The 14,012-nt window shown below is 39.6% G+C and overlaps 1 protein-coding gene across 5 annotated transcripts in view; it reads right to left on the bottom strand.

The window, feature by feature from the left end:
• Positions 1-14,012, bottom strand: part of POC1B (POC1 centriolar protein B) — a 120,983-nt gene that overhangs the window by 49,692 nt on the left and 57,279 nt on the right. For all 5 annotated transcript variants that reach the window (XM_066368663.1, XM_066368659.1, XM_066368660.1 and 2 more), the window contains 5 exons: positions 10,131-10,238; positions 9,901-10,016; positions 8,376-8,509; positions 5,339-5,407; positions 4,101-4,253 (listed from right to left, as the gene is read on the bottom strand). In XM_066368663.1, coding sequence (XP_066224760.1) covers positions 4,101-4,253; positions 5,339-5,407; positions 8,376-8,509; positions 9,901-10,016; positions 10,131-10,238 — 580 coding nt within the window. The remainder of the gene's footprint in view (positions 1-4,100; positions 4,254-5,338; positions 5,408-8,375; positions 8,510-9,900; positions 10,017-10,130; positions 10,239-14,012) is intronic.

Below are 14,012 nucleotides of genomic sequence, written 5' to 3'. Positions count from 1 at the left end.
ATAATGTTTTCAACCTTTACGGAAGATTGAGGTAAAACCCAATTTCAGACTGGAAGACTTAAGTTGATTACTTATAGTTTTCAACATGAATCATGGCCAGATTATTACACAAATATTTGGTTAAGTTAAAAGTTTTCCTTCCTACTAAATTATCATGAAGATTTTTCTATGCTATTTATAGATTAAGATGATCTCTAATAGCTATTAAGAAATTGAAAGCCATTCAAGCAATTAATTTATTAATAAGTTATTTCTAACTAATTAACCAAAATCTCTTCCTTGGATATTCTGCAATCCTCCTAGAATAACTATTTTGATGCCTTATGTCACCAAGATCTTATCACCATCCCTTTGAATGACTGTAGTCTTTCATATCAAAATATGCACAAGAGTAAGGGACTGGCTCAGGATAAAATGTCATCCTTTCACATTAAGTTCCTCCTTAAGACAGAATGTTTGCTTTGCTTTGTTTTGTTTGTGCAATTTGGCTCGTGACAGTCTGAAGAAGATAAAGTCAGCATGGCCTAGTGAAGTGCCATAGCACATTGTGGGCAGGGTTAAGACACCCTGTTTAGAAATTAGGAGTCTTTCTCATAAAAAAACGGAAGAAAGAAAGAAAGAGAGAGAGAGAGAGAGAGAGAGAGAGAGAAGGAAGGAAGGAAAGAGAGAGAGAGAGAAAAGAAAGAAAGAAAGAAAAAGAAAGAAAGAAAGAAAAGAAAGAAAGAAAGAAAGAAAGAAAGAAAGAAAGAAAGAAAGAAAGAAAGAAGGAAAGAAAGAAAGAAAGAAAGGAGTTGTCCTCATGTTTTTGATGAAGACGGAGCACCTAGGTGGGAGCACGACAATGGATCTGCAGTTAGGTCAACAGAAGGGACACAGAAGGGGTCTGCCTCACAGCTGGGGTAAAGACTGGATGCTTCATACCTTCTTTTATGTGCCCTTCTTCTACAAGCAGCCTGCTATTCTAGAAGCAGCCTGCTCTCACTGTATACCCACGTAGGGATTACTAGTTTATACGTTCAGTCAGCTGAAACCCACAGGCTAAGGCTCTGCAGGACCCACCACCTTCAAACCAGTGGCACTTAAGGCTGGCAAATGGGCGGCTTTTGCAGAAGGCCAGTCTTACCCAGAAGACTGAATCATGCCATTCAAATGAGCTGCATAGAAAACACAATAAAATGCAAATCACAGAAATGCTGTTGCTTCAACCTCAGAAATGAAATGCTCATGGTTACTGCAGAAGGAGAAAGTGAGGGAAACTCATTAGATCAGAAACTCCACTTATTCTACATCCTCTTGTTCTTTTAATTATGAGTTCCAACCTCCCAAAACATTTTTTTTTTGCTAATTTTCAAACATTTCCAAGGTAACATATGTAATGTCATGTTGCCTGAAGCTTTGAAAAATAATTCAATCCATAAAATTTAGTATTTCAAAGTAAAATTTACCTAATCTAAATGAACACACAGCACAATATCTAGTCTGATTCATACTATTCTATTCCAGGTGATGTTTGGAGTTTTTAAAAAGCAATTTGATATTTAACAATTATTTATTCATAATAACTATATCATATATGCTCTCTGTCCAAAAAACTTGCTTTATTATAAGAGATTTTTAAGAAAAATAAACAGTTGGTTGTTCATATGCAGAATCCTATCACTTCTCTGGGATTTCATATTACAGGATATGAAGCTATTTTACAAATATGTCTCATTGTGTACTTAATTTAAGCAACCACGAGTGCTTAATGGGTAATTTAAACAAGGTACACACAGGCTGACTTTCTTAAGGCCACAAACATAATTCATTCACATTGCTCAACATGATACAGTGTTACTAAAAAGCACGCCAATTCCAATATGAAAAGTCAGTTTTAATAGGTTGTTAAGTGTCTGTGAAAAGCAGGGCTGGGAGTGCACTCTGCATGGGCTGGGTCATCCTGACCCACCTGCACAAAGCAACCCTGCCAGTGCCCAGCTTTATGGCTGTAGTCAGAGCAGAGCTACCCAGGCAACTTGGTGATACTTTAAAGAAAGTTCAGTACTCTTAAGAGAATTGGGGTTGACAGCAAGTCACAGAGAAAATGGCTTGAACTGCCAGCACTAAGGCAGTGTGGCGCCAGGGAAACTGAATTGGGAGTGAGGAAAGCCGAGCTGTGCCTGCAGCTCTGACGCCCACGCCCACGCCCACGCCCACCACCACCACCACCACCACGCCCACCACCACCACCACCACCGAGAGGTGTCTGAGGCTGACAGGCAGCGACAACACTGGAGGCTCGCTCAGCCACGCCCAGCAGTGCTGGAATAAAACCACGGTGCTAGTAAAAACAGCTGCGGTTAAACGAGGAATGGAATACAATACTGGGCATACAGTGTCAGTTACATGTATAATAAGTGTAAAGACGACCAAAGAAAGTTACTGCTGTTTGAGTTCCAAACAAATTTCATGTATATATTATGTGAATACATGTTAATTACAGCGGATCAAAAAATACATCTATCATTGTAGAAGCTGAAACACAAATGTGATGAACCACCAAAAAAACCCTATATATTCTTTTTTTCAAAGAAATTGGGGGAGGGGGGATAAGACAATAAGTAGCATGAAGTAGTAAAGCATAATGGTAAATCCTTTATTTAGAAGAACTGGAAAAATGGTCCAAGTTGGAAGGAACCAAAATTATAGCAAAGAACTGAAATATTACCAAGGAAAAACTATAAGAGAAATCCCAAAATGTGGCTACATTAAACAAAATACAGAAAATAGCACAAAAAACTTAAAAGTTTTAAAAACTTAAACTTACACACACACACACACACGCATGCGCGCAACCTGAGACTAACAGAAATACCTGAGACCACAGAAAAACTACAACTCAAGAAGTCACACAGAAAGCACTGGGGAGGGCGACACGGGGCCCACGGGAGCGGGAACATCAGCACGGCTGAGTGCTGCATGAGGTGACTGTGCATTGCCACTCAGGAACACAGCTAAGAAATTCAAAATACCTACTCTAAAAGCAAAGAAAGGTTCTGCCAATGATAAAAAAAAATTCAGATGAACAGGAAATAATGATTTAATACTAACTCTTGGAAGAAAAAAAGGCTCAAGGACAATCATGCAAAAGGGAAAGTATCCAGCAAAAATAATTTTATATTTTGAAGAGAGAACATTTAAATCTATAGGACCTAAAGGAACTTGTCAACAAAAACCTAGAGCGAAGCCTGACCAGGTGGTGGCGCAGTGGATAGAGCGTTGGACTGGGATGCGGAAAGACCCAGGTTCGAGACCCTGAGGTTGCCAGTTTGAGCACAGGCTCACCTGGTTTGAGCAAAAAGCCCACCAGCATGGACCCAAGGTCACTGGCTCGAGCAAGGGGTCACTCGGTCTGCTGAAGGCCCATGGTCAAGGCACATATGAGAAAGCAATCAATGAACAACTAAGGTGTCGCAATGAAAAACTGATGATTGATGTTTCTCATCTCTCTCTGTTCCTGTCTGTCCCTGTCTATCCCTCTCTCTTACTCTGTCTCTGTAAAAAACAAACAAAAAACCTAGAGCGAAATAATTACATACCTGTATTTGAAAATATTTACATATGTAAGCTAACAGTAAAATGGGCTCAATAATTAGTTTAATGCCCAAATCTCTTCTTTTTATTGTCCCTAAGATTTTTTTTTTTGCTATAAAACGAATTCAAGATACTTATTTCAATGACTGCTATACAATTTCTTGCCTTTTAGCCCTGTTCTCATGACATCCATCACATGCGGTCCCTTAACACGTCTAGAATATGAAGCTTGTTCTGACTTCACAGTCACCGAAGGCCTTAGATTTGTCCTCATTTCCTATTACAATTAACAAAATTGCTCACTGTTATTTCTAAGCCTTAAAGAACCTAATAGGAGAGGCTTTAGAACTATTACACACTACCATAGTTACAGTTTTACTAGTGAAAACAATTATTTCTTAAAGTACTGCTGTTTTAAGGCAGAACTAGGTTTTACATAATTAAGTATAATTTCAAGCATCTAGTTGACCCGTAGCCCCCAAATATACACTTACAAATGGCAGGACAAATATGTACAAGGTACTCACTTCAATAGTCTCAATTTTTCCCTCATGGCAATGTGGTGTTCTTGGATAGACATCAAAAAGATGTGGTGGAGAATCAAAATGTAATCTCTTAAGATTTCTTTTAATAACATCTTTACAATTCAGACTATCGAAGTTAGTCCTCCATAATAAAACCTGTTAAAAAAATTAATCATGTTGGCAATTACTGGCTTGTATAAATAAGCAACAGACCTGATTTTTTTAAAAAATGAATTTACAGAATTGTCCCTCAAACTAGGAAGATTAAATATATATTTCAACAACATTGAATTGTTGAATATATATATTGTTGAAATTGAATATATATTTCAACAACATTATTACTTCTCAATACTTATTTAAGGGTGGGAGAAAGAAATTTAGCCTTTTGAATTGCCTTCATGTCCAATTTAAAATTCATATTAAGAAAGTAACTTATTAAAAAAAAAAAGTAACTTATTACCTTAAAATCCTCTTCATTTCCAAAACCCAAAACCATGTTGTCCACCTTATTCCATAAATTTCACTATGAATAACTATTGGCCATCTCAAGCAAATAGAAAACCGCTGCATAAACAACTTACACTTACTGTCCTCAAGAACCTGAACATTTGAGCCTGACCAGGCGGTGGCATAGTGGATAGTGTATTGGCCTGGGACATTGAGGACCCAGGTTCAAAATCCTGAGGTTGCCAGTTTGAGTGCAGGCTCACCAGCTTGAGCGCGGGGTTGCTGGCTTGAGCCCAAAGGTCGGTGGCTTGGGCCCAAGGTCACTGGCCGGGTTGGACACCCCCATCCCCGCCCGTCAAGGCACATATGAGAAAGCAATCAATGAACAACTAAGGTGCCACAACTATGAGTTGATGTTTCTCATCTCTCTCTCTCTCTTAAAAATAAATAAATAAAACCTTAACATTTGAAACATAAGGCATACAGACAAAATATTAGGCAAAAATTCAAGTGAAAGAACCTCATCAATATTGGACATATAGTGTCAGTTACACGTATAATTAAGTGTAAAGACGAGCAAAGAAAGTAACTGCTGTTTGAGTTTCAAAACTTATCAGAACTGGCACAACTTCAGCTATGAAATAGCAGAAATCCTGGCATTAAGTTAGAATATAAACTCATGAATTCTCATTTTAACACATTCAGACTAGCTGGCTGTAAACATCTCTGCTGAGGTCGGGTCCCCTTTATGCCCTACCCTCATCAAAGGGGGCACTGCAGAACTCACACACCTGTGCGTCCGCACCTCCTGAGGAAAACAGCTCTCCACCTTTTGAAAATGAAACAGTCAAGACAGGTCCCTAAAAAATAAATGGAGATAAAAGAAAAAGTAGTTGGTGCTGTTTTCTCATCGCCAAGAGTACTGTGACTATTAATTTTTTTCTTCCTGATTTATGTAGACTACTTATGCAATAAATCTGAGAGAACATAGCCAGTTGCTAGTAAGGCAGGCAGAGTAAAGATAACTAGGGAACCAACCCAATTATAGTAAAACACATAAATAATATTAAATGAAAAAGAAATTCTAGTAAAACTTTAAAATACACTTTCTTTTCCCAAAAGCTTATACATCTGTAAGGTAATAGAATTTCTGTTAAGATTTTCTACTCAGCAAATCACTAGCAGAAACTGAATAATGACTCTGAGAGTGATGGGAATGAGGTCACAAGAAAAAAGGCCACTTTCTGACTACAACAGGCCTCACCGAGCTCACCCTTCCTGTGGGCAACAGGGAGCCACTAGGAGTTTTAAAAGCAGGATAGACAGGAGAGCTGTAATGACAAGTGATGTTACAAACACTCTGTAAACTATATGACTGTTTAACCACTATGCTGTACACCTGAAACTAAGACAAAATTACACTGAATGAAACTGATGTCACAGCTGTGAGGATGATGAATTGATAAGAACGCATGTTGGAGGCCAGGCAGGCAGTTACTGGCATAATCGGGTGAGAGGTCAGGAGAACTTGAAATTGAGCAATGACTGTGAAGATAGACAAGAGGACACTTGGCACAGTCACAACATGCACAACCTCTAGGTCCGTTTTTCAATCCAAATAAGAGTAGTTATTTTTGTTTCAAAATATCAGTATATTCTGTTTTGTTAATGTGTCCTTAATCTGTACAGGAAAACTTCTGGGGAAAAAATATATTTTTTAAGTAGACCATCCTACAGATTTAGGTTATTGTAACCTCATAAACATCTCTTCCAGACTGTGAAGAGATGTTTATGTATAAATTTTTCTCCTAAAGTACTGTGTTTATCTTTTTCCCCCCTATTACTCTCTTTCCAGGGATATTTTAATCCTTGTCTACTTTTACTGGCTGTTTATTCATGTAAATCTGCGGATACCTCCATATCTGAGCTAGCTAGTGCCTATTTCTGCTTCATTCCAACACAGCTGCAGAACAAATGACAAAGAGAGCAGGAAGCAGGCAGGGTACACAGAGGCTAAAACACCCCCTCTCCCCTAGACCACAAACCCAGTCTCTTTCTGGATATAGGCTGCTTATACTTGATTAAAAGGAAGTATCTAGTGCTTAAAAAAAATAAAAAAGAATGCATTCTAAAAAAATTAGAGATGTTTGAATATCTACCCAGAATGGAAGACTAGTTTATATACTTTAAAAAGTTTAGCTCTGGCTGGTTAGCTCAGTGGATAGCATTGGCCTGGTGTACAGACGTCCCAGGTTCGATTCCGGGTCAGGGCACACAGGAGAAGCGACCATCTACCTCTCCACTGCTCCCCCTCCCTCTTCTCTCCCTCTTCCCCTCCCGCAGCTAGTGGAACGACTGGTTCAAGCATGGTCCTGAGGGCTGAGGATGGCTTGGTTGGTCCTACCTGCTAAAAATCACTCTACTGATTACAGCATTGGCCCCAGATGGGGGTTGCCAAGTGGATCCCAGTCAGAGTGCATGTGGGTGTCTGTCTCATTATCTCCCCTCCTCGCATTTAAAAAAAAGAAAAACAGTTCTTTATATGCCAGGTGTGTGTGTGTGTGTGTGTGTGTGTGTGTGTGTGTGTGTGTGTGCGCGCGCACGCGTGCACACATATGTGAGTGAGAGACTGAACAGGCTCAATAAATAGTATCTTTGTGCCCCACTCCGAGAAATAAGACAGAGAAAAGGGCAGATAAGAGCCAAAATATCATGTCTTACTGATAAAGGCTTGTAAAGAAAGAATGTGGCTTTATCTGTGGGCAAATGGGCTTTCTAGAACTGAAATCCTAGAATGAGTCATGGGCAAAACCGGACAAGAGTAGGCCTCACCACCACAAGCATCAGAGGAAAAGTGAGGGCAGGCTTATTCCCAAGAGGAGAAGGCACTGGGTTCTACTTGTTGAATTTCTCCTTTTAATCTCACCAGATCAGTGAAAGAAGTAACTGAGGGGGTGTGAGAGGCTAAGAGTGTCAGAGGTTGTGGGACAGCCTCCTCATGAGAAAAAAAGATCAGAAGTAGGGAAAATTTTATCTTTCACCACTTAGCCAGTTAAACCTAAACTACATCCTGATGAAGACAGTAGTGAAGGATTAATTTAATAGTTATTAAAAGCTACACATTGATTTTAACAAGAATTATAATAAATAATATTTCTATGAGTTGGTTCCAGAGGATAAAAACGTAATGTTGGAAGCAAAATTTATTTTTTATTTTTTATTTTTTTTAAGGGAGAAGCAGGGAGGCAGAGACAGACTCCTGCATACGCCCCGAACAAGATCCATCTGGCAACCCTCGCAGGGGTCTCAAACTCCCGGCCCGCCCACCAATTTTGTGCGGCCCGCAGACTAATCAAACTTCGTGGATTAGTCTGCGGGCCAGTCTGTGGGCTGCACAAAATTGGTGGGCGGGCCGCGAGTTTGAGACCCCTGCATGGGATGATACTCTGCCCATGTGGGGCTGTTGCTCCATTGCTCGCCGAGTTATTTTAGTGCCTGAGGCCATGAAGCCATCCTCAGCATGGGGTCCAACTTGCTCCAACCGAGCCATGGCTGCAGGAGAGGAAAGAGAGACAGAGAGATACGGGAAGGGGAAAGGTGGAGAAGCAGATGGGTGCTTCTTCTGTGTGCCCTGGCCAGGAATCAAACCCAGGACATCCACACACCGGGCTAATGCTCTACAACTGAGCCAAACAGCCAGGGCCAAAAATATTTTTTATGATAGAGCAATGTGTGCTACCCTTGGAAAGATAATAAAGGCATATAATAAACTAGATCAAAACAATAAAAATTATATTATTTAAAAAACAAAAATCTTCGTGTTAGTACCATATGTCCTTGAAGTGTATATATGAGCCTTCCTTCTAGGAGATCCAGAATCTTAACTGTACCGTCTGAAGAAGCAGTGATGAGATAGTTACCCGAAGGATGGAATGATACACAATTAACTCCAGAGCTGTGAACTGATTTGTAGAAAATAAAGATTTTAGAGAACATTAATAAAGATGCCCATTGCCCTATTAGCAATGTTAGGCTGAAAACAAGAAACAACTAGAAGCAATGTCTCCACAACCCAAAACATCATATAGTTCACATTAAGTAGTTAGTTTGGCATCACACTGCTGAAGTATCCAGCCAATGAGTTAGAACAGCTTTCAAAATGAGAATGTCATAGAAAGATGATCTTAACCACTTAACTAAAAAGTCTTCAGACGTATTACCAATATAACCAACAGTTGATTACTACCAGCTCACATAGGTATATAACCTAGCCTTAAACTAAATTTAATAGTCAATTAGTGGCTTGCTACTAAGGGGTGAAGAATGTAAAGATATATGTGGAGAACGACACATCTTGCCATTTGAGAATTCATTTCTGGACACCACATGTCCAACAGGAGGCAGTATAACACAGGGATGGAAAATTTGTAAACAGACCTAAGTCAGTTCTATCAATTCTTTTAGTAAGTCATTTACCCTCTTTAAGCCTCAATTTCTTTATCTTTAAAATAAGGGTGATAATAATAACTCCTCTTAGGGCTGTTGTAAGCATTTAACGATGCTGGCTACATGGTGAGCATTAATTACACTTATTAAGAAAGAAAAATGAGGATTTAATATAAATCCACTGTAAATCAAGAAATTGATTCATTTCTCTGTGAACTTCAACACATGGCACTGCAGGATGTTGTTTTCTACCAGTTATAATAAGTATTTGTGTTAGTTTCTATCCTAACTTCTCATATAATGCAAATAATCAGAGTTTTAAACCTTCACAGTAATTTTGGCTTTTTCCTTTCTTTTCTTTTCTTTTCTTTCTTTCTTTCTTTCTTTCTTTCTTTCTTTCTTTCTTTCTTTCTTTCCTTTCTTTCTTTCTTTCTTTCTTTCTTTCTTTCTTTCTTTCTTTCTTTCTTTCTTTCTTTCTTTTTTTTTTTTAATGGTGCTGGCATCATTTTTCAGGTTCCTACACTGCCCTTTCCACTCTGGAATCTACCGCAGCTCTCAGACCACGTTGTTGATGGAGGCTAACTGTTCCTTAGTCAGTTCAAAGGCAACCATGACTCTTATGAAGGGGCTAGACCACACTGAGAAGGATAGTGGGTCAGTTTGAGAATTTCCCACTTGCCTGGCCTGTGGTGGCACAGTGGATAAAGCATCGACCTGGAATGCTGAGGCTGCTGGTTCGAAACCCTCGGCTTGCCTAGTCAAAGTATAGGGGAGTTGATGCCTCCTGCTTCTTCCCTCCTTCTCTTTCTCTCTCTTTCTCCCTTCTCTAAAATGAATAAAAATAAAATAAAATAAAAAAAAGAATTTCCCACTCAACAACTGAATTCTTTTGTTATGGAAATTGTACCTTGATAATGCTGGAGTAATTTGTTCACTCTTATATCCCATATTTTCACAGTATGATCAGAACCCGCTGAAGCTATGCATGTGCCATTAGGGTTAAAATCCACAAAATTTGCAAACCTAGGAGGAAAGAAGGGGATGGTCTCATATTTTGATTTCTTTATTCAAACTGTAATAATTAAATGTCTCTGTAGCAAAATACCCCCTGTAAATGCAACAATTGAATGGACTTACCCTATGAAATCGGAGAAGTTATTGACACACTGCTTACTTGTGGTATCCCAAATTTTAATAGTTTTATCCTCACTACATGAAACAATTAGTCTTCCATCAGGTGAAAATCTGGAAAGTACAAAAGAGAAGATTGCTTCTGTGAAAGGCTCCTGATAATCACAATCACTCCCACCCCACCTGTCAGGCTGTCCACAGTAAACACCAGAGACCACTGCTACCACACCATACCGCAAAGTCGTATTCTGCAACCAACATCTTTTCAACTAAAAATAAGCATGATAAACAACACTGACAGACCATTAAAAGATCAAAATATACTATGTAGATTAACCAAGTTCCTTCTTTCCTTTTATTCTTTTATTTAAATAATTTAATTTTCTGTCATCTGTTCTAGGTCTGTGATTCATCTCTGCACTCCTTCCCAGCCAAGTACCTTGCTTTTTAAAAGTGTTCTTTATTTCTTTCTTCACTATCTGTCATTGTCTGGTGTTATCCATATGACATGAGAGACCCTTTATTGTTCATTCTACCAACCCTGTAGTTAAGCGTTTGGTAAGAAAAGGGCTTGTGTGGGCCCTCGTGGGTTGACTTAATGGTAGAGCTTCAGCCCCGGCGAGTGGAAGCCCCAGGTTCGATTCCTGGTCAAGACACACAGGAGAAGCAACCATCTGCTTCTCCACCCCTCTCCCTTCTCTCTCTTGCTCTCTCTCTTCTCCCACAGCCATGGCTCAAATGGTTGAGCAAGTTGGCCCAAGCACTGAGGATGGCTCCATGGCCTTGCCTCAGGTACTCAAATAGCTTGGTTGCCAAGCAACAGAGCACTGGCCCCAGATGGGCAGAGCATCACCCTGTAGGGGGCTTGCCAGGTGGATCCATGTCAGGAGCATGTGGGAGTCTGTCTCTTGGCCTCCCTGCCTCTCATTTAATAAATCAAAAAAAAGAAAAAAAGAAAAGGACTTGTGTGTTTGAATCAAATGAGACCACCAGCAAAGAACCAACTCCCCAAACCTGTAAGTTCCTGGTTACAGGGAGGCCAGAGAGCACCAATGGGCTGAATGAAGGACACTGATTTATATACACAATGCAAGTTCCTTTATGGACACACCTATCATCATCGCATGCCCATTAAAAATCAAAGGACAAAATTCTCAGAGTTTGTCTACTCTTTCTATGCTCTCTTTTCATTTTAAGATCTTTTCCAAGGTTCTTTTGCCCCTAAGTGCCTTTTTAGGATAGACAGAAGAGCAGGAAAAAAATAAAACACACACACAAGACAAATTTTAGACCACCAGGAAACTATAAATAGCATTTTTGTTATTAATATTTTAGTAATAATAAAAACCAAAAAAGACAAATTTAGGTCATAGACTGATTATGTTTCAGTTTTACTTGTATTTCCTTCTATGCCCAGATTATTATAAAAGTCATCAATTATGGGTGTGGATTATAATTAAAGGCTTTTCTTTTTATTCTTTCTTAACTCTCTGCTCTCCTCCCTCCTTTTCTTAAGGCCGACCTAAAAACAATTCCTGACAGAAACTTTGAAGCTGGCATTTATGGAGATTCACCATATAAAAAAAGGGGGGGGGCACAGAAACACAATTAAGTTCTACATAATTTAACCTTTAAAATTTAATAAAGTGCCCAGGCTAACTCAGCTGGTTGAGTGTTGTCCTGCAACACAAAGGTTGTGGTTTGATTCCCAGTTTGTGGGTTTGATCCTAGGTTGGGGCACATATAGGAACAGATCAATGTTCCTCTCTCCCCCCTATCCTCTAACCCTAAAAATTAAAAAAAAAAATTTCAAGAAAATAACCTTGCAAGAAAATACCTTCCATGCTGGTAGTTCAGCACGATTTTATAATAACATAATACATCATTAATCTTTTCCACCAGAAAAATATGTAACGAAGATTCAAGTATGAAGGATAGTAATATAGCAATGCTCCAAATATATGGAATTTATTGTACACAGACCCTACTCAGCATCCCCATGAAAGTAAACTTTATATAATAATGTAAAGAACTAATGTAAGGAATCAAATTATATCTCTTACTAAGCTATCTTTTTAAAAAATTACTTCCTATATTTCAAATGGTAACACTATTTCTAAGAGATGACTTGATCTTATATTTTAAGAAAGCAATGATGAAAAAAATTAATAAAGTGGAATGATCAGATTAAAAACAAAGTACAAAAATACCCTACAACATTACTGGCAAAATTCTATCACCACCATCACCATCACTATCCTGTTATACCCAGAGCAACGCATTCAATCCTCAATAACCCCACGCAACAGGAGCTACTGCTAACCTCGGTTTACAGATGCGTCACGCCGTGCACATAAGGGAGCAGCAACGGCCAGTCACACAACCAGGAAGACGTGACCCAGACAATCTGGCTCCATAGCTAAACCTGTCTTCACTGCTAAGTCTCTCACAGAAAAGAAAGTTTCTTCTACTGGCTAAAGTATTCAGAGTACAGAAAGTTCAGGGTGGTGTCTGTGTAACCTCAGAAAGTTCTCAAGTGGAGGACCGTGGGGCAGTGCTCTTCCTGTGCTATGTGACTGGGCTCTGATCACAGGCTGACCGCTAGCCCATAGGCTACCACATGCTGTCTGTGTTCTCTGCTAGAGGAGTTCATGGGAACACTTTTCATTCACTCACTCACATAGTCACGAAGCACCTGCCAGGACCAGACTCTGGGCACTGTCCTGCGTAACAGGAACGCAGTGGCCAATGACAGTAAGATGTCTGTCCTCATGAGGCTTTCGATCCGGGAAGGAGGAGGTAGGGAGGGCACATGAATACTATAGTTTTAGACAGTGACAACAAAATACAAAGGTGACAATTCAGCATTAGAAGTCCCACAGAAGAAATACGATTTTAAAAGGAACCTATGAATAAGGAAAAGGAGGTATATTAGCCAGACAGAATTCATGCTAAGCAGGAGGGGCTATAGAATACGAGAAATTTTTCAAGTTTCAAATTCTTTTTGAAACATAAAAAAAAAAAAGCCTTTTGCCCTTTGAGCAGGGAGGGTTATAGCCTGAGAGACACTTTCCTGAGCTGGAAAAAGGACGGGAATGCAGGCATCAGATAAACAGAGAATGCAGGAGCTGGCCAGCAGGAGGTTGGCCCCAGAGAGAGAAGAGTTTCTACCTCCAACTCCACACAGCCAAAGGAGACTCAGGCTTAAGACCCTGCCCCTCCCTAGACATTACATTTTTTTTTTTTTTTTTTTTTTACAGGGACAGAGAGAGAGTCAGAGAGAGGGATAAATAGGGACAGACAGGAATGGAGAGAGATGAGAAGCATCAATCATCAGTTTTTTGTTGAGACACCTTAGTTGTTCATTGATTGCTTTCTCATGTGCCTTGACCGTGGGCCTTCAGCAGACCAAGTAACCTCTTGCTCGAGCCAGCGACCTTGGGTCCAAGCTGGTGAGCTTTTTGCTTAAGCCAGATGAGCCCGCCCGCGCTCAAACTGGCGACCTCAGGCCTCGAACCCGGGTCCTTGGCATCCCAGTCCAATGCTCTATCCACTGCGCCACTGTCTGGTCAGGCATGTTTTATATTTTTAACGTTACTATTTTTTAAATTAAAGATTTGTCTGCAAAACATTGATACGTAAAGACACATGCAGCCCCATGTTCATTGCAGCATTGTTCACAGTGGCCAGGACATGGAAACAACCAAAAAGCCCGTCAATAGATGACTGGATAAAGAAGATGTGGCACATATACACTATGGAATACTACTCAGCCATAAGAAATGATGACATTGGATCATTTATAGCAAAATGGTGGGATCTTGATAACATTATACGAAGTGAAATAAGTAAATCAGAAAAAAACAGGAACTACATTATTCCATACGT

Source organism: Saccopteryx leptura, chromosome 2 (assembly GCF_036850995.1).
Source record: "Saccopteryx leptura isolate mSacLep1 chromosome 2, mSacLep1_pri_phased_curated, whole genome shotgun sequence".
NCBI classification, from domain to species: domain Eukaryota; kingdom Metazoa; phylum Chordata; class Mammalia; order Chiroptera; family Emballonuridae; genus Saccopteryx; species Saccopteryx leptura.
The sequence above is the reverse complement of the archived record's forward strand: the minus strand, read 5'-3'. Positions and strand labels throughout refer to the sequence as shown.